Source organism: Salvelinus sp. IW2-2015, linkage group LG8 (assembly GCF_002910315.2).
Source record: "Salvelinus sp. IW2-2015 linkage group LG8, ASM291031v2, whole genome shotgun sequence".
Classification (NCBI taxonomy): Eukaryota; Metazoa; Chordata; class Actinopteri; order Salmoniformes; family Salmonidae; genus Salvelinus; species Salvelinus sp. IW2-2015.
The window spans coordinates 40204926-40231632 of record NC_036848.1 but is presented as its reverse complement, the minus strand read 5'-3'; the positions used below and the strand labels follow the sequence as shown (position 1 = coordinate 40231632).

At 44.6% G+C, this 26707-nt stretch overlaps 1 protein-coding gene across 1 annotated transcript in view; it reads left to right on the top strand.

Annotated features, from left to right (window-relative positions):
• Positions 1–26462, top strand: part of ubald1a (UBA-like domain containing 1a) — a 37136-nt gene extending 10674 nt beyond the window's left edge. Inside the window, exon 3 of the mRNA XM_023993356.2 lies at positions 24453–26462. Within this exon, the coding sequence (XP_023849124.1) occupies positions 24453–24791 (339 nt within the window). The 3' untranslated portion in view covers positions 24792–26462. The remainder of the gene's footprint in view (positions 1–24452) is intronic.
• Positions 26463–26707: the final 245 nt, after the last annotated feature.

The following is a 26707-nucleotide window of genomic DNA, read 5'->3' as shown; positions in this document are numbered from 1 at the left end:
CCCATACAAACAGTGCCACCGCAACACATTCCAACAGGAAGCCAGGCTCCGGCTTCCCCAAAATGGACTCTTTCAGAGCAGCAGGGGCCAGTTAGGCTGCGGACACAGAGCTAACTATCTGGCTGTGTTTTGGTAGAGCCTCGACAGAGGCCATAGTGTCGGGAGTATGAGAGTATGAGCTGGGAGACTTTCTGAATGGGAGGTGGTCAAACCACTGACTCAGTGAAGTGTGTGTATGTATGTGCACGTGCGCATTAATGTGTGTGTGTCTGCTATTCAGAGCGAACGCTATTTGTATTCACACGAGAAACAAAATCACATGCATATAGTTACCAGAAACTACTCCTCATTCCTCCATCCATCCCTCTCTCCCCCCCCATCCCTCCATCCCCTCCCTCACAACCTCAGAGTATGCATAGTGCCAGGAAATAATCTTTCAACTACTCTTAACATGCTCTGCTGTCCAATCCTTTCTTGACTACGTCACTGTATCCAGACGATAGTTAGCCAGCAACTGTGAATGCCAGCATTGTAAAGAGTGGTTCATTTGACCTCAAAATGACATATGGAGCCTATCGGTTTGTTCATTGATCATCTAGACCTGCCCTAGACCAACAATATCACACCAGACATGAATGAACAATGACATCCTTGTCTGCACACTGTATATTTGTGTTTGAGTGAGTCATTTCCACTGGTAGTCAAATCCACAGGCTTATGTTGTTTTAGTATTAGCCTTTATAAACTGTATTTCCTGGTTGTAAGTGTATCTAGTTGTCTAGGTTAGTTATCGGTCACATGGGTTACATGTGCTGTAGTGGAAGTCAATCCACTTCCTCTTCCCAGGTCATATGATGCTTCATTCACTTTACTACAGTTGTAAGGCCCAGATAGAGGTATAGATCAGAGACGTTGCTTTCAGTACCCCTCTCCAGCAAAGCAGACAGTCAATAACTAACACACACACACGCACTTGTTTTTCTATCTTTGTGGGGACCTACAATTGATTTCCATTCAAAATCCTATTTTCCCTAACCTTAACCCGTAACCCCAAACAAAGATAAATGATATAAAGAATGATAGTTAAAGACTCTGGAGCACCTTAATTAAATGAAATTCTAGGCAAAAATAAAATAAGATTTAAAAAAAAAATGATAAAGAACACCTTACAGGGACTGTGAAGAGACAGGCATTTTTATATATTTTATATGTATTTTACATTTATGTAGTGTTATGTGTATTATATTTTATTTGTTGTGTTTAGTTTCCTGTTTGGACCCCAGGAAGAGTAGTAGCTGCCTTGGCCCCGGCTAATTGGGGACCCTAATAAAATACAAAAATACCCTAATTGTAATTTTAACCCTAACCTCAAATGTAGCCCTAAACCTAAACCCTAATCATAAAATAGCCTTTGTCCTCGTGGGGACGAGGTAGAATTTTCTTGTTTTACTATCCTTGTGGAGCAGGGTTTCCGTTAGCCGGGAATAGCAGGCTTTTTGTCTATATTTTATTTTTGAGAAGCCGATAAATAAAACTGGCGCAGCCAATTCTCTGTAAATAATAGTCAATGTAAATACATTTGACTGGTTATGCTTATCGGACTATAGGTTCATTTGCATTCATTCACATTTAGTGGTACAGAACTTTTCTGGAGGAACCAGAACTCATTATTTGTTATATTATTATGTGTGTGTGATCATTTATTTTGGTAATACAACCCACGCAAAAGAATACAGTTGTTTTGAAGTTATTTCCAATGTTTTAAGGGTTTATGAAAAGTATATGTGTTACAGGTGTGTACTGGAGGCGAAGTCAGATGCAGGAGAGCAGAGTGTAGTTATTAACAGGCACACTTTTTATTCCGGTCCAAACGAAAGCACATAAGTACATATAAAGTGCCCAAAACACGGAACATAAACAAAATTCTGGCGCGTAACAATACCCACGTAACATCAAAACAATTTCACACAAAGACATGGAGGGGAACAGAGGACTATACATTCAGTGTGATAGGGAATGAAAACCAGGTGTATGTGGAACAAGACAAAACAAATGGGAATATGAAAAATGGAGCGGCGATGGCTAGAAAGCCGGTGACGTCGATCGCCGAACGCCGCCCGAACAAGGAGAGGAGCCGACTTCGGCGGAAGTTGTGACAGTACCCCCCCTTGACGCGCACCGGCCTCGCCCCCCCCCTTGACGCACACCGGCCTCGGGGACGACCCGGGGGGGGCGAGGCGCAGGGCGATCCGGTTCCACATCCAAAACATCCGCAACCGGAACCCAGCACCTCTCCTCCAGGCCATACCCCTCCCACTCCACGAGGTACTGAAGGCCCGACGCCTCGAATCCAGGATGGAACGAACGGAGTARGCCGGGACCCCCTTGATGTCCAGAGGGGGCGGAGGAACCTCCCGCACCTCAGATTCCTGGAGCGAACCAGCCACCACCGGCCTGAGGAGAGACACATGGAGCGAGGGATTAATACGGTAATCAGAGGGAAGCTGTAACCTGTAACACACCTTGTTCACCCTCCTCAGGCGGAGGGGCAGGTTTCGGGTCGAGAGCCACATGAGCCTCACTGCGGTGACGGTCCGCGCTGGTCTTTCGGCGCAGCGCGGCTTGCTGGAGGTGAACATGGGCGGCCTCCCATGTCTCCTCCGCGCGCCTGAACCAGTCGTCCACCGCAGGAGCCTTGGTCTGACCCTGATGCCACGGCGCCAGAACCGGCTGGTACCCCAATACGCACTGAAAGGGGGAGAGGTTAGTGGAGGAGTGGCGAAGCGAGTTCTGCGGCATCTCGGCCCAGGGCACGAACGGTCGGTCCTGGCAATAGGACCGCAGACACATGCCCACATCCTGGTTGACTCTCTCTACCTGCCCGTTACTCTCGGGGTAAAAACCCGAGGTGAGGCTGATCGAGACCCCCAGACGTTCTATGAACACCTTCCAGACTCTCGACATGAACTGTGGACCCCGATCAGACACTATATCCTCAGGCACCCCGTAGTGCCGGAAGACGTGAGTAAACAGGGTTTCCGCAGTCGTAGGGCCGTAGGAAGACCGGGCAGAGGGAGGAGATGACAGGACTTAGAGAAATGATCCASAACGACCAGGATCGTAGTGTTTCCCTGTGAAAGAGGAAGATCGGTTAGGAAATCCACTGATAGGTGTGACCAAGGTCGTTGTGGAACGGGTAAGGGATGTAGCTTACCTCTGGGCAGGTGTCTCGGAGCCTTACACTGGGCACACAGCGAGCAGGAGGAAACATAAACCCTCAGGTCCTTTGCCAAGGTGGGCCACCTGTAATTCCCAGTCAGACAGCGCACCGTCTGACCGATCCCTGGATGACCAGCGGAGGGTGACGTGTGGGCCAAATAGATCAACTGGTCACGGACAGCAGACGGAGTGTACATACGCCCGACGGGACACTGGAGGGGAGCGGGCTCTGTACGCAACGCCTGCTCAATGTCCGCATCCAGCTCCCACACGACCGGCACTACCAGCCAGGAGTATGGGAGTTTGATCCATGGGCCGCTCCTCTGTGTCATACAGCCGGGACAGTGCGTCTGCCTTCATATTCTGGGAACCTGGTCTGTAGGACAGGGTAAACACAAAACGGGTAGAGAACATGGCCCACCTTGCCTGATGAGGATTCAGTCTCCTCGCTGCCCGGATGTACTCCAGGTTGCGGTGGTCAGTCCAGATGAGGGAAGGGTGTTTAGCCCCCTCAAGCCAATGTCTCCACGCCTTCAACGCTTTAACCACAGCCAACAACTCCCGGTCCCCCACATCATAGTTACACTCCACTGGGCTGAGCTTCTTCGAGAAGAAAGCACAGAGCACGGCAACTATCCCAGCCTCGGACGCGTCCACCTCCACTATGAACGCCAAAGAGGGATCTGGATGGGCCAGCACGGGAGCCGAAGTAAACAGAGCTCTTAGCTGCCCAAAAGCCCTGTCCGCCTCAGCCGACCACTGCAACCGTACAGGACCCGCTTTCAGCAGTGAGGTAATGGGAGCAGCCACCTGGCCAAAACCCCTGATAAATCTCCGGTAGTAATTGGCAAACCCTAAAAATCGCTGCGCCTCCTTTACTGTGGTGGGAGTCGGCCAATTACGCACTCTCCATCTCCACCCCTGATGTGAAAATGCGATTCCCTAGGAAGGAGACGGCCTGCTGAAAGAACAGGCATTTCTCGGCCTTTACATACAGGTCATGCTCCAACAGTCGTCCATGTACCCTGCGCACCAAGGACACATGCTCGGCGCGTGTAGCGGAGTATATCAGAATGTCATCGATATACACCACTACACCCTGCCCGTGCAGGTCCCTGAAAATCTCATCTACAAAGGATTGGAAAACTGATGGAGCATTCATAAACCCGTACGGCATGACGAGGTACTCATAATGCCCTGTGGTAGTACTAAACGCTCTCTTCCACTCGTCTCCCTCCCGGATACGCACCAGGTTATACGCACTCCTGAGATCCAGTTTAGTGAAGAAGCGCGCCCCATGCATTGACTCAATCGCCGTGGCGATAAGAGGTAGCGGGTAACTGTACCTCACCGTGATTTGATTGAGACCTCTATAGGCAATGCACGGGCGCAGACCTCCATCCTTCTTCTTCACAAAAAAGAAACTCGAGGAGGCGGGTGAAGTGGAGGACCGAATGTACCCCTGACGCAGGGATTCAGAGACATATGTCTCCATAGCCACCGTCTCCGCTTGCGACAGGGGATACACGTGACTCCTGGGAAGCGCAGCGTCTTCCAGGAGATTTATTTCACAATCCCCCCGTCGATGAGGTGGTAATTGAGTCCCTTCTTTTTACAGAAGGCGAGAGCCAAATCGGCATATTCTGGGGGGATGCGCACGGTGAAGACCTAGTCTGGACTTTCCACCATGGTAGCACCAACGGAAACCCCTATACACCTCCCCGAGCACTCTCGCGACCACCCCGTGAGAGCCCTCTGTTGCCAGGAAATGGTGGGGTTATGATGAGCCAACCAGGGAAGGCCTAGTACCACGGGAAACGCAGGACAGTCAATGAGGAAGAGACTGAATTTCTCCTCGTGACCCCCTTGCGTCTCCATGGCCAGYGAGATGGTGGCCTCCCTGATTAGCCCGGACCCTAATGGTCGACTATCCAGAGCATGTACCGAGAAAGGTCTAACTACAGGAATAATGGATATCCCTAAACTAAGGGCTAACGCTCTGTCGATAAAATTCCCAGCTGCGCCTGAATCGACGAGCGCCTTATGCTGGGAATGCGGGGAAAACTCAGGGAAACAAACAGGTACAAACAGGTGGTCAACAGAGGACTCTGGATGAGTGTGTTGCAGACTCACCTGGGGTGACGCCAGAGTGCCCTGCCTGCTGCCTCGACTTCCAGAGGGACCAACACGGCACCGACCGGTAGTGTACCCTCTGCGGCCACAGATGGTGCACGTGATGGCCCCTCCTCCAGCCTCCCTATGCACAGCCCCTCCCAACTCCATGGTCACCGAAGCAGAGGTGCTGGAAGATGGAACCGACAGAGCCCCCTCTGGACGTCCGCGGGTGACCAGCAGGTTATCGATAGTGGTCGATGAGGGCCCTGTCGTTCCAGCCTGCTCCGGCGGCCAAGGTCCGGAATTCCAGGGCAAACTCCTGGGCGCTCTTCGTCCCCTGCCTCAAATGGAAGAGTCCTTCCCCGGGGTGAACTCCTCGAAGTGGTCCAACGCCGCGTCTCCTTCTCCCCACACGGCGTTTGCCCACTCCAGAGCTCTCCCCGAGAGGCATGGGACAAAGGCGGACACTCTCTCCCTTCCCGAGGGAGCTGGGTGAACGGTGGCCAGGTATAGGTCCAGTTGTAAATGGAACCCCTGGCACCATGCTACCGTCCCATCATACTCCCTGGGAAGGGAGAGACGCATCCCACTGTGACTGGATCCGGACGGGACGGGTAGAGGTAACCCGGTTGCGCTGGTTGAGGCACTAGAGAGACTTCCTGTCTCTCCCAGCGGTCCATGGTCTGGACAACGCAATCCATCATGGCCCCAAGATGATGTAACATTGCCGAGTTTTCCTGGACGCGCTCCTCGACTCCTCTAAGCGGGGTACCTGCTCCTGCTAACTCCATGGTAGGTGTGAAATTCTGTTATGGGTGTGTACTGGAGGCGAAGTCAGGTGCAGGATAGCAGAGTGTAGTTAACAGGCGCACTTTTTATTCCGATCCAAACAAAAGCACATAAGTACATACAACGTGCCCAAAACACGGAACATAAACAAAAGTCTGGCGCGTAACAATACCCACATAACATCAAAACAATTTCACACAAAGACATGGAGGGGAACAGAGGACTAAATACATTCAGTGTGATAGGGAATGAAAACCAGGTGTGTATGGAACAAGACAAAACAAATGGGAATATGAAAAATGGAGCGGCGATGGCTAGAAAGCCAGTGACATCGATCGCCAAACGCCGCCCGAACAAGGAGAGGAGCCGACTTCGGCGGAAGTCGCGACAGTATGTCCATCCTGAATTTTACACGCATCCTTTGTATTGGTGTAGACTTGACGGACCAGATGGGACTCATTCCCTCCCAAACCAAAACGAGAAACCAATATTTTCTCTGGTAGGCACAACCTACCTGGCACCCCTATAAACAATAACCTCAAGTCAAAACCGTTACAGCGTGTGCACAGTATATTCGTTATGTATCTTATTTATCACACACGTACAGCATACAGATACAGAGCCTTTGAGCGCAGAATCTGTCAGACAGCGCGAGAGCTGCTTCTGCAGCATCTCAAACAGTAAATGCATAGGCAACGGAAGGCAGCCTTCATCAGCTCGTCACACACCACTTTGCAATGAGTTGGAGGCAGTATGCATTTTGAAAACATATACCTAATTATTTGAAACCGGAACGTTTTACTACATATTATGAGGCATGTCTTACCTTGCTTCAAAGTAGCTTAGCCTATCTGTGGAGGCAATTATTTTATATCAACTTTCATTGTCCAGTAGCCAAAGGCACAATCCTAGTCATATAAGCAGCCCATGCTAGCGTTTTCTATATTTCCAATGGATATTTTCATGTCTGTCACATGAAACCGCTCGCATGTGCTTTTGACAACAGTGTTTTCCCGCTAATTGCATTATGGAACAAACAGTCGCGAGTTGCCTACTGCCTTGTGTGTATTGCTGCGCTTTATAATGTGAAGAAATAATAGTTTATCAACATTTTAAGCTAAACATTCTGATCTGTTGCATCAGACTCATTGCTTATAAACGTTTTTCTTATATGTAACCTAGGCCTACTGGTTGTGTGAATTTGGGATCTATCGTCCCCCAACTGTCCCAGAGTCTGGTTTGGAATAGGCCATTTCTTTCTTGGCAAGCTGACCAACAGATTAGGTAAACATTTCTACTATGTTGGATAGTAGATTTTCATAGGCTAGTGATTTTGCTGTTAGTTACTCATCTTGTTGGCTGAAGAAAAGTAAATGTGGGCAGTTATTTTAACATCAGTGTGCATCAGAATTAGGTAAGGACCGCACATTGCATGTTCTGTTCATTTGAATGACCATCATCTAAATGTGATTTGTGTCATTCTGAGCACCGTGGGTGGACACCCTAATCAGGTTATGCACCCAATGCATATGGGTCCGGTAAATTTCAAAAATGTCCGGTAAATTAAAATGCTGCCGGTCAAATGTCTTGCGCCACATTTTCCTAACGGAAACCCAGTAGTGGGAACTTTGGGGGATTTTAGGTCCCCACGAGGATAGACAAACAAGAGCACACACACATAACTGTATTTTGAAGTCTCCATTACGCTATAACTGGTTGTGTGTCAGATGGTAAGAGATGCACAAGCACAGTCATAAATCATCACAACATGGCTGACTGTACTGTTGCAATGGCTGCAGGGAGAGAAATTGTCCTATCCCTTTCTGTCTGCCTGGCCCTGGACCATGGTCAGTTTATCACCAGGGCAGGAGGGAACAAGGGAGAGAAAATAGAGGAGAGAAGTGAGGTAGCAAGTCAAGAGATGAAATGGAGGAGAGAAGTGCGGTAGCAACAGTGGGAAGAAATAAGGAAAGGAGAAAAGGGGGAAGAGAAAGTGGGAGCACTTAGTTTCCCAGCAGGGTAGAATAGGGTAATAACAGGGTAATGATGATGAATTATTTGGAGAAGAGAGATCATTCTTTTCAGTTGATAACACAGATCAGCTTTGTGTCTATGGCAGTCTGTCTGGCTGGTGAAACAAGTTACACTTTTTCATTGGAATTAACTGAAATCCAATGTATTTTTCCCGTATTGAGAATGTGCAGTGTGCCCCAGGTTTGTGTGAGTGTATGACTGTGTGTATCTGTGTGTGTGTTCTCGCTCATAGTTCCGAATCCTAGGCCTACACCTGTTTAAATGAAATAAAATGTTGTTGGTTGTGTACACATATTTTTCAGATGTTATTGCGGGTGTTCCTAGCTCCAACAGTACAGTAATACCTTACTATACATGAAACCCCCCCCCACCCCCCCATGCTCAACAGTTTCCCGTGCGTATCAAGAATGGTCCGCCACCCAACGGACAGCCAGCCAACTTGACACAACCACTGGGAAGTATTGGAGTCAACATGGGCCAGCATCCCTGTGGAACACTTTTGACACTTTGTAGTCTCATGCCCCAACAAATTGAGGCTGTTCTGAGGGCAAAAGGGGGTGCAACTCAATATTGGGAAGGTGTTCCTAATGATTTGTACACTCAGTGTATATGTATATTATGGTGTGTATAGACATTATGGACAGTATATGAATAGAAAAGGTATACAGCATTAGTTATATAGGATGAGCCTTGACTAGAATACAGTATATACATATGTAGTGGGTAAAACGGTATGCAAATATTATTAAAGTGACCAGTGTTCAATAACAATGTACATAGGGCAGCAGTCTCTAAGGTGTAGGGTAGAGTACCGGCTGGTAGCCAGCTAGTAACAGTGACTAAAGCTCAGGGCAAGGTACTGGGCGGAGGCCGGCCAGTGGTGACTATTTAACAGTCTGATGGTCTGGAGATAGAAGCTGTTTTCTCTGTCCAAGTTTTGATGCACCTCTAATGTCTCCACCTTCTAGATGGAGAACAGCCCATGGCTCGGGTGGCTGAGGTCTTTGATCTTCTTGGCCTTCCTGTGACACAGTGCTGTAGATGTCCTAGAGGGCTAGTGGGCTGACTGCACCACCCTCTGGAGACCCCTGCGGTTGCGGACGGTGCACGTGCCGTACCAGGCAGGGATTCAGCCCGGCAGGATGCTCTCAATGGTGCATCTGTTGAAGTTTAAGGTCTTAGGGGCCAAGARAAATTTCTTCAACCTCCTTAGGTTAAAGAGGCGCTGTTGCTCCTTCTTCAACACACTGTCTGTGTGGATGGACCATTTCAGGTTGTCAGTGATGTGCACGCCCAGGAACTTGGAAGCTTTTCACCCTCTCCACAGCTGCCCTATCAATGTGGATGGGTGCGTGCTCCCTCTGCTGTCTCCTAAAGTCGACAATCAGCTTCTTCATTTTGTTGACTTTGAGGGAGAGGTTGTTTTCCTGGCACCACTCCGCCAGGGCCCTCACCTCCTCCCTCTAGGCTGTCTCGTCGTTATTGGTAATCAGGCCTACCACTGTTGTGTTGTCTGCAAACATGATGATGGAGATGTGCGTGGCCATGCAGTCATGGGTGAACAGGGATTACAGGAGGGGGCTGAGCACACACCCTTGTTGAGGACCAGCGTAGTGGAGGTGTTGTTGCCTACCTTGACCACCTCGAGCTTAGTGATGAGCTTGGATAGCGCTATGGTGTTGAAGGCTGAGCTGTAGTCGATGAACAGCATTCTTACATAGGTATTCCTCTTGTCCAGATGAGATAGAGCAGTTTGCAGTGCGATAGCGATTGCATCATCTGTGAATCTGTTGTTGTGGTATGTAAATTGTAGTGGGTCTAAGGTGTAGGTGATATGATCCTTAACTAGCCTCAAAGCACTTCATGATGACAGAAGTGAGTGCTACAGGGCCATAGTCATTTATTTCAGTTACCTTTGCTTTCTTGGATACAGGAACAGTAGTGGACATCTTGAAGCAAGTGGGGACAACAGACTGGGATATGGGGAGATTGAAAATGTCTGTGAACACTCCAGCCTGCTGGTCTGCACATGTTCTGAAGATGCGGCTCGGGATACCGTCTGGGCCTGCAGCCTTGCGAGGGTTAACACGCTTAAATGTCTTACTCACATTGGAGAACAAAAGGACTTGAGTTCCTGTACGTTACCACAATCACACCATGAGTAGTTAATCATAAAACATACACCTCCACCTTTCTTTTTCCCGGAGAGTTCTTTCTTCCTGTCCGTGCGATGTACAGAGAACCTCGCTGGCTGTATGAACGGGGACAATATATGCAGAGAGAGCAATGATTCCGTGAAACAGAGTATGTTACAGTTCCTGACGTCTCTCTGGAAGGAGATCCTCGCCCTGAGCTCGTCTACTTTATTGTCCAGGGACTGAGCATTCACAAGTAATAATTTCGGAAGCAGTGGATGGTATGCACGCCTCCTGAGTTGGACTAAAAGCCCATTCCGTAGCCCCAGGGATGAGTGGAAATGCCTCGGGGGGGGGGGGCAAGAACAAGGATCCAATTCAGGAAAGTCTGGTGAGTTGCTGGTGAGTGACCGGCGATCTGATATCCAAAGTTATTTAGGACTGTAGGTAATAATGCGAGAAACGTTATTACCTAACACACACCGCGCCATCTTGTGATTCAGGCCACGCAGTGTATATAGTATTTCCTTGTGCCTTTCTGTGTGTGTGTCACAGTGCCAGGCAGTCAGCCACATCAGAAGAGCCTTGGCCTGAGCTCAGCATGTTCCAGCGTGCTGCCCTGCGTGTTTCCAAGAGCACCGCTTCCGAGAACACTGGGCCTGGCTAACCACACCTACACACACACACACAGGCACACACACGCTGGCTGGCTGGCTCAGGCGCCACAGCGAGTGAGGACACGTGGGGGAGTGCGAGAAGCAGATGTGTTCATGAGAAGTGGTGTTCGCTTTGGTTACACACACACACACACACACACACACACAACACAACACACACAACACACACACACACACACAACACACACACACACACAACACACACGTGTGCACGTTTAGTTTTTTGCCCTAATACTACACAGCTGATTCATATGATCAAAGCTTGATGATTAGTTGATTATTTGAATCAGCTGTGTAGGCTAGGGCAGAAACATTGAACCTTGAAGTCCACCTGTGGTAAATTCAATTGATTGGACATGATTTGGAAAGGCACACACCTGCCTGTATAAGGTCCCACAGTTGACAGTGCATGTCAGAGCAAAAACCAAGCCATGAGGTCGAAAGAATTGTCCGTAGAGCTCCGAGACAGGATTGTGTCGAGGATCTGGGGAAGGGTACTAAAAAAGGTTCCCAAGAACACAGTGGCCTCCATCATTCTTAAGTGGAATAAGTTTGGAACCACCAAGACTCTTCCTAGAGCTGGCCGCCCGGCCTAACTGAGCAATCGGGGGAGAAGGGCCTTGGTCAGGAAGGTGACTAAGAACCCGGTGGTCACTCTGACAGAGCTCCAGAGTTCCTCTGTGGAGATGGGAGAACCTTCCAGAAGGACAACACGCAGCACTCCACCAATCAAGCCTTTATGGTAGAGTGGAAAGACGGAAGCCACTCCTCAGTAAAAGGCACATAACAGCCCGCTTGGAGTTTGCCAAAATGCACCTAAAGGACTCTCAAACCATGAGAAACAAGATTCTCTGGTCTGATGAAACCAAGATGGAACTCTTTGGCCTGAATGCCAAGCTTCACGTCTGGAGGAAACCTGGCACCATCCCTACGGTGAAGCATGGTGGTGCCAGCATCATGCTGTGGGGATGTTTTTCAGCGGCAGGGACTGGGAGGCTAGTCAGGATCGAGGGAAAGATGAACGGAGCAAAGTACAGAGAGATCCTTGATGAAAACCTGCTCCAGAGCGCTCAGGTTCACCTTCCAACAGGACAACCCTAAGCACACAGCCAAGACAACGCAGGAGTAGCTTTGGGACAAGTCTCTGAATGTCTTTGAGTGGCCCAGCCAGAGCCCAGCTAGAACCCGATCGAACATCTCTGGAGAGACCTGAAAATAGCTGTGCAGTGATGCTCCCCATCCAACCTGACAGAGCTTGAGAGGATCTGCAGAGAAGAATGGGAGAAACTCCCCAAATACAGGTGTGCCAAGCTTGTAGCATCTTACCCAAGAAGACTCGAGACTGTAATTGCTGCCAAATGTGCATCAACAAAGTTCCGAGTAAAAGGTATGAATACTTATGTAAATGTGATATCAGTTTTTTTAACGTAACAAAATGTCTGAATACTTATAATCCAAATGCACTGTATGCGCACAGTCTGCCCCCTCTCTCCATCTTGCACTGGCTTGCCATTCTCTTTAACTTCACTAATAATGCGAGTGTGTTTTCGGTCGTTGGTTTGTTTCATGTAGAATATCCCAGCTTTTTCATTGATGATAGGCCCAGCTTTACTGAAGTTGCGAGACATTGCAAGCCAAGAAATTGTGAGATGCAGCATTCCATTGAGAGATACAGCTTTTGATTACCAATAGATAGGCGTAGGTGCTGACTCTCTCTGCCTGGTGGCTGACCTGCCTATGTTTTTTGAAAAATTAGCTAAAATTTGTAGTTTTAGTAAGTGGCTCCCATTTTGGCTGTAGTGTTTGTTGCGCGTTCCGGTGAGGGCGCGTACTTCGTTATTTATCTCCGGTAATGGTCTCCGGTATTCTCCGTCTTAAATTGTATCGTTTATTTACATATTAGGGTACCTGAGGATTGATTAGGAACGTTGGTTGATATGTTTGGAAGAAGTTTATTGGTAACTTCGGGATTCATTTGTATGCATTTTGAACGAGGGAAACCGGTGGATTCCTGAGTCAAGCGCGCCAATGAAACTGACTTTTTTGGGATACAAAGAAGGACCATTTGTTATGTAGCTGGGACCCTTGTGATTGCATCCAGATGAAGATCTTCAAAAGGTAAGTGATTTATTTTATCGCTATTTCTGACTTTCGTGACGCCTCTGCTTGATTGGAAGATGTATGTAATGCTTTTGTGTGCGGGGCGCTGTACTCAGATAATCGCATGGTGTGCTTTCGCCGTAAAACCTTTTTGAAATCTGACAAAGCGGCTGGATTAACAAGAAGTTAAGCTTTTAAATGATGTATGACACTTGTATTTTCATGAATGTTTAATATTACGATTTTTGTCATTTGAATTTCGCGCTCTGCAATTTCACCGGATGTTGTCGAGGTGAGACGCTAGCGTCCCAATGATCCGTAAGAAGTTTTAAACAGTAAGAAAAATCTGCCATTTGTCACATCCCTAGTTTTCATAGTGTCTGGTATTGTCGTTTTCACAAGTAATGTGCTCTCCTGTTTCTAGATATGACTACTGTATATTCATCACCCATTGTTGATCTGCTGTCTCTTGTTTTGCCCAGAGTATGGTGCCCATTGTCATGCACACTTGAAATAAGAAATACACCCCGCTTGGGGGTTAATCTAGGAAGGTTAATCAACAGCCATGTTGAGTCCAGCGATCATTCAGCCATCACATAGGGAGGAGAGGTGGGGGCAGCAGAAGACCGATCCACTCCTGCATATGATCATAAGCAGTATGATTGTCAGAGCACAGTGAGAGCTGCAGTGTGTGAACAAAGAACACTGCAAATGTGCTGCATAGTAGAACTGAGCACTCCTACTTTAAACATTGAACAGATACAGTACTCTCCTCCCTCCTCTCCCCCTCTCTTTATCTCTATACCGTTCTCTATCTCATGTCTCTCTCTCTCGTTCCGACCATTCAGACACCGTTGCCAGTCTGTGCATCATCATGTCTTATCAGGTTGTCTGACATTTTACGGTGGTACACAGAGACTCATCAATTATTCCATTACCTACCATATAATTCCATTAACTACCATAATATTATATGAACTACAGGACGTCCTAGTCACCTAGTCCTAAGGGTTCCTGATAGTCAGAGGAAGCATCCCAATAGTCTAAAGTTAATTATATTGCTTATCTCCTTTCCTGTAATTGCACTGACCTGAAAGGACTGGACAGGTGAAAGCAGTGCTGATGAAGGAGAGGAGACAAGGAGCAGAAGCTACTCTGTTCAGAAGAGCATCACCCACTCAAACAGACCATCCTGCTTCAGTCAATGTCTCTGAAACAACTAGAGGTCGACCGATTAATCGGAATGGCCAATTAATTAGGGCCGATTTCAAGTTTTCATAACAATCGGTAATCGGCATTTTTGGACACCGATCTTGGCCGATTACATTGCACTCCACGAGGAGACTGCGTAGCAGGCTGACTACCTGTTATGCGAGTGCAGCAAGGAGCCAAGGTAAGGTGCTAGCTAGCATTAAATGTATCTTATAAAAAACACACGGTTGATGATATTACTAGTTTATCTAGCTTGTCCTGCGTTGCATATAATCAATGCGGTGCCTGTTAATTTATCATTGAATCACAGCCTACTTTGCCAAACGGGGGATTTAACAAGCCCATTCGRGAAAAAAGCACTGTCGTTGCACCGATGTGTACCTAACCATAAACATCAACGCCTTTCTTAAAATCAATACACAAGTATATATTTTTAAACCTGCATATTTAGTTAATATTGCCTGCTAATATGAATTTCTTTTAACTAGGGAAATTGTGTCACTTCTCTTGCGTTCTGTGCAACAGAGTCAGGGTATATGCAGCAGTTTGGGCCGCCTGACTCGTTGCGAACTGTGTGAAGACCATTTCTTCCTAACAAAGACAGCCAACTTCGCCAAACGGGGGATGATTTAACAAAAGCGCATTTGCGAAAAAAGCACAATCGTTGCACGAATGTACCTAACCATAAACATCAATGCCTTTCTTAAAATCAATACACAGAAGTATATATTTTTAAACCTGCAAATAAATTAATGTTAGTAGGCAATATTAAACTAGGGAAATTGTGTCACTTCTCTTGCAGGGTATATGCAACAGTTTGGGCCGCCTGGCTCATTGCGAACTAATTTGCCAGAGTTTTATGTAATTATGACATAACATTGAAGGTTGTGCAATGTAACAGCAATATTTAGACTTATGGATGCCACCCGTTAGATAAAATACGGAACGGTTCCGTATTTCACTGAAAGAATAAACGTTTTGTTTTCGAAATGATAGTTTCCGGATTTGACCATAGTAATGACCTAAGGCTCGTATTTCTGTGTGTTATTATATTATAATTAAGTCTATGATTTGATAGAGCAGTCTGATAGAGCAGTCTGACTGAGCGGTGGTAGGCAGCAGCATGCTCGAAAGCATTCATTCAAACAGCACTTTCGTGCATTTGCCAGCAGCTCTTCGCTGTGCTTCAAGCATTGCGCTGTTTATGACTTCAAGCCTATCAACTCCCGAGATTAGGCTGGCAATACTAAAGTACCTATTAGAAGTTCCAATAGTCAAAGGTATATTAAATACAAATGGTATAGAGAGAAATAGTCCTTTAATAACTACAACCTAAAACTTCTTACCTGGGAATATTGAAGACTCATGTTAAAAGGAACCACCAGCTTTTATATGTTCTCATGTTCTGAGTAAGGAACTTAAACGTTAGCTTTCTTACATGGCACATATTTCCCTTTTACTTTCTGCGCCAACACTTTGTTTTTGCATTATTTAAACCAAATTGAACATGTTTCATTATTTATTTGAGACTAAATTGATTTTATTGATGTATTATATTAAGTTTCAAATAAAGGTGTTCATTGTTCATTTAGTATTGTTGTAATTGTGATTATTACAAATATATATATATAAAAATCGTCCGATTAATCGGCAACGGCTTTTTTGGTCCTCCAATAATCGGTATCGGCGTTGAAAAATCATAATCGGTCGACCTCTAGTCACATCACAGTGCAATGACTTTGGAACAGAACTCTTTATTGGACAGAATGGAATTTGAAAACAATCCTGCACCATTCTCCATTATGCTGCTGCACATTCCACCGCTTATTGCAAGGCTCTCGCAAAATGTTTGAATATTTGTTTAATTGTTTATTGAGCGAGGGACGTCATTGGACAGGGATTCATGCCGTGTTACAGTACTAATCGGAACTACGAAACTCTGAAATTTCCTAATTGATGACTGATTGAAAGTTGCAAGTGTAAAAGTACAACCAGTTAGCAAGTTTGAAATGTCAGAGTTTCCTAGTTCCAACTAGCATGTGAACACGGCATTGCTCCCTAGTGGCGCAGCGGTCTAAGGCACTGCATCTCAGTGCTAGAGGCGTCACTACGGACCCTGGTTCGACAAAGCTCTCCCTCACCCTCCATTTGCCAAATCTGACTATAATTCTATCCTCCTAATTCCGGCTTAAAAGCAAAAACTAAAGCAGGAAGCACCAGTGACTCGGTCAATAAAAAAGTGGTCAGATGAAGCAGATGCTAAGCTACAGGACTGTTTTGCTAGCACAGATTGGAATATGTTCCGGGATTCTTCCGTTGGCATTGAGGAGTACACCACATCAGTCGATGGCTTCGTCGATAAGTGTATCGATGACGTCGTCCCCACTGTGACCGTACGTAAATACAGTTGAAGTCGGAAGTTTACATACACTTAGGTTGGAATCATTAAAACTCGTTTTTCAACCACTCCACAAATATCTTGTTAACAAACTATAGTTTTGGCAAGTCGGATAGGACATCTACTTTATGCATGACTCAAGTAATTTTTCCAACAATTGTTTACAGACAGATTATTTCACTTATAATTCACTGTATCACAATTCCAGTGGGTCAGAAGTTTACATACACTAAATTGACTGTGCCTTTAAATAGCTTGGAAAATTCCAGAAAACTATGTCATGGCTTTAGAAGCTTCTGATAGGCTAATTGACATAATTTGAGTCAATTGGAGGTGTACCTGTGGATGTATTTCAAGGCCTACCTTCAAACTCAGTGCCTCTTTGCTTGACATCATGGGAAAATCAAAAGAAATCAGCCAAGCAAATCAGCCAAACAATAGTACGCAAGTATAAACACCATGGGACCACGCAGCCGTCATACCGCTCAGGAAGGAGGCGCGTTCTGTCTCCTAGAGATGAACGTACTTTGGTGTGAAAAGTGCAAATCAATCCCAGAACAACAGCAAAGGACCTTGTGAAGATGCTGGAGGAAACAGGTACAAAAGTATCTATATCCACAGTAAAACGAGTCCTACATCGACATAACCTGAAAGACCGCTCAGCAAGGATGAAGCCACTGCTCCGAAACCGCCATAAAAAAGCCAGACTATGGTTTGCAACTGCACATGGGGACAAAGATCGTACTTTTTTCCTCTGGTCTGATGAAACAAAAATAGAACTGTTTGGCCATAATGACCATTGTTTGGAGGAAAAAGGGGGAGGCTTGCAAGCTGAAGAACACCATCCCAACCGTGAAGCACGGGGGTGGCAGCATCATGTTATGGGGGTGCTTTGCTGCAGGAGGGACTGGTGCACTTTACAACATAGATGGCATCATCGGGAGGAAGGAACATTATGTGGATATATTGAAGCAACATCTCAAGACATCAGTCAGGAAGTTAAAGCTTGGTTGCAAATGGGTCTTCCAAATGGACAATGACCCTAAGCATACTTCCAAAGTTGGCAAAATGGCTTTAGGACAACAAAGTCACTTTAACTCTACCTACATGGATGTACATATTACTTCAATTACCTTGACTAACCGGTGCCACTGCACATTGACTTTGTACCGGTACCCCCTGTATATAGCCTCGCTATTGTTATTTAACTGCTGCGCTTTAATTATTTGTTACTTTTATTTTTTACTTAAAAACTTTTGGGGTAGGGGGCAGTATTTTCACGTCCGGATAAAAAGCATGCCCAGAGTAAACGGCCTGCTACAAAGCCATAAAAGCTAGAATATGCATATTATTAGTAGATTTGAATAGAAAACACTCTGAAGTTTCTAAAACTGTTTGAATGATGTCTGTGAGTATAACAGAACTCATCAGGCAGGCAAAACCCTGAGAAAAAATCCAACCAGGACGTGAGAAATCTGAGGTTGGTCGATTTTCAACTCAGCTCCTATTGAAGATACAGTGGGATATTGGTAATGTTGCACTTCCTAAGGCTTCCACTAGATGTCAACAGTCGTTAGAACCTTGTCTGATGCCTCTACTGTTTAGTGGGGCCGAAGGAGAGGATTGAGTCAGGTCTGCCATGACCTGAACATGCTCTGACCATGCGCGTTCACGTGAGAGCGAGTTCCGTTCCATCGCAATTCTGAAGACACAGGATTACTCCGGTTGGAACATTATTGAAGAATTATGTTAAAAACATCCTAAATATTGATTCAATAGTTCGTTTGTCATGTTTTTATGGACTGTAATATAACTTTTTAAACTTTTCGTTCGTACTTTCCGCTGGACCTGCCCGCGCATCGTGAGTTTGGAAAGTGTACTGAACGCTAGAACAACAAGGAGGAATTTGGACATAAATGATGGACATTATCGAACAAAACAAACATTTATTGTGGAACTGGGATTCCTGGGAGTGCATTCTGATGAAGATCATCAAATGTAAGTGAATGTTTATATTGTTACTTCTGACTTCTGTTGACTGCATAATATGGCGGCTATATTTGTGTCTTGATTGGGCTCTGAGCGCCGACTCAGATTATTGCATGGTTTGCTTTTTCCGTAAAGCTTTTTTGAAATCTGACAAGGCGGTTGCATTAAGGAGAAGTGCGTCTAAAATTCCATGCATAACTGTTGTATCTTTTAGCAACGTTTATTATGAGTATTCCTGTAAATTCATGTGGCTCTCTGCAAAATCAAAGGATGTTTGTGACTTCTGAACGTAAGGCGCCACGGTAAACTCAGATTTTTGGATATAAATATGAACTTTACCGAACAAAACATACATGTATTGTGTAACATGAAGTCCTATGAGTGTCATCTGATGAAGATCATCAAAGGTTAGTGATTCATTTTATCTATATTTCTGTTTTTTGTGAATCCTCTCTTTGGCTGGAAAAATGGCTGTGTTATTCTGTGAATAGGCACTCACCTAACATAATCGTTTGGTTTGCTTTCGTCGTAAAGCTTTTTTGAAATCGGACACTGTGGCTGGATTTACAACAAGTGTATTTTTAAAATGGTGTAAAATACATGTATGTTGAGGAGTTTTAATTTTGGGATTTCTGTTGTTTTGAATTTGGCGCCCTGCACTTTCACTGGCTGTTGAAGAGGTGGGACGCTAACGTCTCACGTACCGTAGAGAGGTTTTAACATGTTATTTTTCTTAAAACTACATTGTTGGTTAAGGGCTTGTAAGTAAGCAGTTCACTGTAAGGCATTCGGTGCATGTGACAAATACATTTGGATTTGATTTGATTCCAGGCTGGGTCACAACTGGCCGTGATTGGGAGTCCCGTAGGGTGGCGCACAATTGGCCCAGCGTCGTCCGGGTTAGGGTTTATTTAAAAAAATGTTTTATTTAACCTTTATTTACCTGACTTGCCTAGTTAAATAAAGGTTAAATAAAAAAATAAAAAAATAGCGGGAATGTGGGTGGAGGGAAAGATAATGATGGTGAAAGGTGAAGTTACTCCTAGACACTGATCTATGGTCAGTTTGATGTTTTCCCCCTAATGATTAGTATTAGGATTCGGGGAGGATAACCTGATCCTAGGTCTGTGCCTAAGGGCAACTTCTACCCAGAGCTGTGTGGTTATTTAGTTAAACTCTAATGGATCTGTCTGCAGGTGGTGACGTGAAACAGCTACCGGAAGGAGAGACAGAGACCTTTGTAACATGTGGTTGAATCATATGCAGGGCTACAGCATTCATGTGATGTTTCAAGGCAGAGGGGTAACGTTTGAACCCCTCCAGTCTGTGAATGCAGGCTGGATAGTTATAGGGAGGAATATCTGCTTCTCCTTACAAATTCAATACAAATTGCTCCCTGTAAACATGGTTTTACTCAGGAATGTCGTCGGTCAGACTGGAAATGACTGCTCATCAGTCTTGCAAGGAGAAGCACAGAGAGAGCAGTGAGGAGTGAGCGACTGAGGCTTAAGCTTCACCAAAGTGGAGGGCTGGTTGGACAGACAGACAGGCAGGCATGTCTAGAGCGGTGCAGAGTGAAACTTCAGATTGGAGTCCACAGTAAACTGCACTCAGTAAACAGATCTGTAGAAAGTTAATGACAGATGTGTCTAAGCTTGCTCTAGTCCTATCCATCACCACCAGGTCTGTCTTCCTCATAGCAACGGACCGTCCCCAAGGCAACGCCTCAGTGTTTGCCGTGTTTAGAACACACTCTTAGAACAAATATTCACCAGTTCTCTAAATAATGAATGCTGGTAACATGCATTTCTCTTAGTTTAGGTAACATCCATGTCCCCCTGATTCCCCTTACCGAAAAAACTGCCTTCTGAGGGGTTGGGTTAAATGTGGAAGACACATTTCTATTGAATGCATTGTTATGTAGCTGATTAGGTATGCCTTTCCCTTCCCCAAATACGCATGTATGAATGTATGTGCTTTTCTCATTTTAAATGCACATGCCACCAGTCGCCTCAGCCAATCGGATTTGATTCTTTGCCCGCACGCACTGTCCCAGCAGCCTTTGAAGTATTACCTGACTGTGTCCTTCACAGACAAACACCTCCTAGTTTTAATCTGCTGCCAGCCTAATCAAGCTACTATGGTTTTACAGCAGGCGCTAATGCTGCAGTCTGCACAGCCCTAGCCTGTGTGTGCGGCCTGGCTACCGCTGATATGTGGGAATAAACTGTACATATAGTTTCTCTGAGCATGTGCTTCATCTTAGGCTATATTGACATTGTTTGGGACTGCACCGAAAACATCTAGGCTAGGCCTGCTTCGTTTTTCTTTGGATAAACAACAGCAGCACCTAGACAATGACTGCTAGGTTGAGGGCACAGAGACTAGACCTCTACAGTGTGCTGTCTACACAGAGAACAGATCTTTTCCCCAATGGAGCAATACATAATCACTGTCTGTCCTGTTGTGTGCGTGCGTTAGAGCTGGGCAATATGGACAAAAATCCATATTGCGATAAATTGTCTGAATTGATGCGATAACGATAAATAGAATGATAAGTTTATAACGTTAATGTGCATCACAGTTTTTTCTAGTAATTTGATGGTTGTAGCAATCAATTGTCCTATTAACAATCATCCATGTTAGCAAACTTGTTTAATTTCAAACTTCACATTTCTTTATTATCGGCTACTTATTGTAATAAAAAATATCAGCAAAAGTAATCGGTATGGCCGGTGTCGTACATTTTTCGTTTCATCGTCCCAGCTCTAGAATGTGTGTGTGTGTGTGTGTGTGTAGGACGTCGGTGAGTGTATGTGAGTGAGTGTGAAGGGCATATGTGAGCTCAGCAGTAAAACAATCTGGGGTGGTCCGTTTAACGGTGGCTGTGTTAGATATCTGAGTAGAGTAAATAGGGAGGAAGTAGAGGGGGTAACCATGAAGGACAGGAATTTACCACTCGCTGCAGGGTGTCTCTTTACACATAGGACAGGAAATAGACCGTAGACATGACACAGCACTTCCTGTTAGAGGGCAACAGAGACATGCTCACCCTTCATAACATGCCGCTCATCGGGGCTAAATCTGGATGCATACATGACACATTCTCAAAATGAGCATTCATCACGCGCTGGGCTTTTCTTACACTAGTTTTGTTCTTTGGACCTTGTTTACCTGCTGTTGGGAGTTAAAGGCTGTGTAATAATGGCTTGTTGTAGTTCCAGGTCTTTAGACTAACTTTTTCAGTTGATAGCACCAGCACATGATTTGGTCGCACCAATTTTTCACCGCTACTTGGCAATAATAACTGTCTCATAATGTACCTGCATTCCATACAGAAGCAGGCTAATAATGACTATCCATCTTTTAAATTAGCATGCCCTTGCAGGGCTTGACATTCAGGTACATTTGGCAGTGGCACCCAGGGCCATCAGAAAGCTACTGGACCAAATGAAAATAATACTTGCCCGGGAAAGCGGATGATGCGTGCATAATTTAAATGTTATCTGAGCAAGTGCTGAGCAAGTAGCCTATAATGACTTACCCTCCATACACAAATAATTACATTTTAACTTGACAATATCATAATTACATTGATTGCACAATCTCAAAAAGGGTGTTATTGTTAGCGTTTTTAAACAGACACTCTACAGTTGTAGAGCCCTTAAAATGTGTTTGATCTTTTCATAAATTCAGTTTTTGTAGTAACATTTTTCTAGGTTTACGAGGTATTCGGTCTCAAAATCACACTTTTTTTTTATAGAAACACTACAAAATCTGGATGTTCTAAATCCAAACAATGCTTAAGGAGACCACTTTTAAGGTCGGGAAACATTACAAAAAAAATGTGGAGTGTGTTGTTGCCCTTTAATTCAATTGTGCGCTTAGCTAGAGACCTTGTGTTTAGCTAGCGGTGTTTCGTACTGTACAATGTGTGATGGCAGAGTTAGCAAAACAAATGCCCCGCGATTGATACAAATCATCATGATATCATTCTGCCAGGTAAGCAGGCCTACCTTGCCATCAAAATGTACTGTAATTGGGAAGTTTTTTTGAGAAAGCATTTAGAAATGTTCATTCAAACAGCGCTGATGACTGAATTGAGCGTCGCAAAGATTTAACCAAAAAAGTGAACCAAAAACAAACTTTACCAACAAAAAATATTTCACTGGCACCCCAGTTTTGAGCCCTCCTTCAGAAGTAGACAGTAGGTCTATGGGGCTGCCTGTGTAACAGCTTGTTGTTGTGGTCAGCTATAAACAGTAGGTCTATAATAATAGGCCTATCTATGTGGAGTAAAGGAAACTGGCCCTGGACCAACCAGGCCTCTTGGAGTGAGATCATTTTTGTTTTTGCCTCAACACTTTGAGGAGTGTGTTCTGAAAAAGTGTTTAAGTCTACCTGACCTGGCTTCTGACCTGCAAGGAGGTGCTGGTTGGCTGCTCCATGTTGTTTTTGGCTGGATAGGGGGTTGTACTGTATATGGGGGAGTTCTTTCTGACATTGTTGTCTTCACCCATACCACCATCGTCGTCACTGAAGGAGCTACTACCAGAGACGGGACCGTGACAATCAGGTGATCTGCTAACATGATGTGAGGTCATGGAGGGTCACCTTGTTAATAGGGACATATAACACTGAATGAGTTTCCAAAACCTTTCAGAGAGTATATMTATGTGATCAAAGCCATTCCCAGTGGTCTAACTGCACTAATGAAAAACAATATTAGCTTTGATGATGATCACAGAGCTTATCCAGAACTCAGCCTGGAAGGCGTGGGCTTACTTGAGAAATCTTGTAACAAATACATAAGACACGTTTCCATTCAAAGAACCAATTTATGCCTAGGAGGTAAAACAAATACCTTACAAATACTGTATACCAAACAAACTTAAGGAAGTGCTCTTTTAAGATTTTGRATCCATGTAATTCCATGTTGTCCAAATTTGTTGATGTTGATATGTGTTTTCTGCAAAAAAGAAGGTGAAAATCTGACACACTAGGTTCTACTGTATGAGTGTAAGTCTGTGATAGATTTCTGGGAAAACCTTGCAGAATACATATTTAGCTTTTATAAAACTACACATGTTTTTGACATGAAGGTTATACTATGCTACTATTGCGATGATGACAAGACCATTGAAATTATTGTGATTTTTTTTATTTATTCTAGTTGCCAAATACATAATCAATACACAAATACACAATCAAAAATTCCAGAATTCTATACCAAAATGACAAATATTTGATTTAATTGAATCATCATCTCTACTTCATAACAAAAATAATGACATCTTCTTGAATCATTATGAGATCATGTATTTAAAGTCTGTTGTTTTTACCTGTGTGTTTTGTTTTGTGTTAGACATGTTTGATTTAGTGATGTAAGTTGTTGATTGCTGATAATATGTAGAATTCATATTTTTGCCTGATATTTGTAATGTGTACAAAAAAACAACACAAAAAAAACGTTGTTAGGAACAGAACAAAGAGGAGGAACAGAGAGGAGGAATGTCATCAGGATCCTCAGGGAGAGAGAGGACGGGATCCCCCTACATTCCCCTCTCTGTTTTGGACTGACCTTATACAGGCTTAGATATACAGGCATCCTCATCCTGGATGTAGTGATGGTGTGAAACAAACTGGATGCACGGCAGRGATAGTGTGAAACGTATAGTGATAAGTGTGATAATGATAGTTATATCACATTGTGTGATGTATATGGATGTGCTCCTCCATATGTCTTCTCTCCCCCTAACATCTCTCTCCATCTCTCTCCTCCAGATGTGCACCCCAGCCAACACACCGGCCACCCCGCCCAACTTCCCTGATGCCCTCACCATGTTCTCCCGACTCAAGGCCTCGGAGAGCTTCAACAGTAACAGCCCCATGGCCTCCATGGCCACCTCTCCCCCTCCTCCACACGGTTGCTGGGGCGTGCCCCCACTCCCCATGCCCATGAGCGGCCCACAGGGTCAGGGACTCTGGACTCAGGGGCAGCCCCCTTCGCAGCCCCCCTCTAACCCCACTGTCTGGCCCACTGGGGTCACCGTTAACCCCCACCAACACCAACACCCAGCCACCGAACAGAAGGCGAGTGTGGCCATGGAGGCCGAGAGATGAGGGGCCAGGACTAGACGGCCCTGGAGGGAGGGAGGGGAGGGGAGGGGAGGGGAGGGGGATGAGTGATGAGGAGAGGAAAGTGAAGGTGTGTCTCTTTCCAATTGAGGATGGTAGGGTGGAGATAGAGACAGCTACACAAACCAAGAAAAACCAAGCAAGTACTAAACGTGGACAATTCAAGAAGTGGAAACAATGCAAATAAGAAATCAAATGTTTTTTTTTGTTTTTTAAGAAGCGCACACACTTAGTAATAAGAAAGAGAGCAACTGAAATCTTTGTTTAGAAAAAAATATTCTCTCAGTAAATGCATAGATAAGAGAAATGTATGGAACAAAAAATCTTCAAGTCCAAGGATTATACTTCTGATGTTTTCTGAGACAAGGACTTAAAAGGCAGCAACTGTTTCTGCTCTTTCTTTTCTTCTCTTCTTTTCATCTGTGTTTTTCTCTACTGGGAACATGTTATAAAGAGTGTGTGTACTGCATGGAGAGAGAGGATCTGGCAGTGCAGTGTTTATACTCTACTCATCATGAACGTGTTTGTGTGTAACCATCTCTCACACACACACGCACAGCAGAGCAGAAGAAACAGCGACCTAGTTTTCATTACCCATCATAAGGTGGGACTCTTCTTACCTCACCTAGTCGTCACCTGACTTCTTTCAGCCTATCAGGGATTCTCAACTGTTTGACAACGCAGGACATTTTTTTTAAACCAATTGTGATTTTTCAGCTCTGGTATTTGCTCATGTTGACGGTGATATTGTGCACTGCTATAGCTTTTCTTTCCAACGAGGGGTGATGCTTTGCTATTAACCTAGTCTGGAAAATAGAACTGTCCACTGCAAGGTTTCTGCAGATTTGGGTATTATATAAAAATCACGGTTTGATATATTATAGTTGAATATGTTTTTTTTTCCTTGGTGGGAGGATTTGCGAGTGGGCGGGATTTGTTTAGGTTGTGTTTGGGAAGAGCTGATCGGTGAGGGGGAAAAAATATCTACAGAAAAAACAGACTACTATACTATTTGTAAAGTAGAACTTGCCACTTTGCATGATGTGCTCATAATGTATACTGTCTTTTGTAGCAAATATACATGAAACCGAGATGTGTTTCTGTCTGTGGGGACAGGGGATACTACATTTGAACCAGTATTTTACTAGGCACGTCAGTTAAGACCACATTCTTATTCACAATGACGGCCTATATGTTTTTTTCCATTCCCTCTGGTATATCATTTCTATTGCAGCATTATACAACTGGTCATCCCGTGTACTGTGATCCTGCCTATAGCAGGCTATGAAAGGCATTGATTCAAGGCAATATTCACATGCATTCAGTTCTGTTGTCATTGGGTTATTTAAATTGAATAAAGTATATAAAATAAAACCTAGCTAGAAATATCTTTTTCTTTTTTTAGGAAGAAAAATAAACTAGGAATAACTTCTTTGGACAATATAATAATGATTATGAGTAAACCATCTTTAAATTGACTAAAATAATGTTTCWGTTCATCCCTTATCCACCATTTTGTTTGAATCCGGGCGTCTCGGGATGGTTTCCCCCTGTATGACTGTATTGATATACCATTTCCACAATATTTGTGGACTACCTGATAATTAACTTATCATTTTTTGTGTTCCTAAATAAATATTGTATGTTGACCTTCAAGGTATGATGTATGTCTCTTTAGTTGTGACTGAATTTACTCTAGCCGTTAGCTGGTGGGTGAAAGAGAGATGGAGATTTAGAGACGAGAGGGGTAGAGAGAGATTGATATTTACTGAACAAAAATATAAATGCAACAATTTCAAGATTTTACTGAGTTACAGTTCATATAAGAAAATCAGTCAATTGAAATAAATTCATTAGGCCCTAATCTATGGATTTCACATGACTGGGCAGTGGCGCAGCCA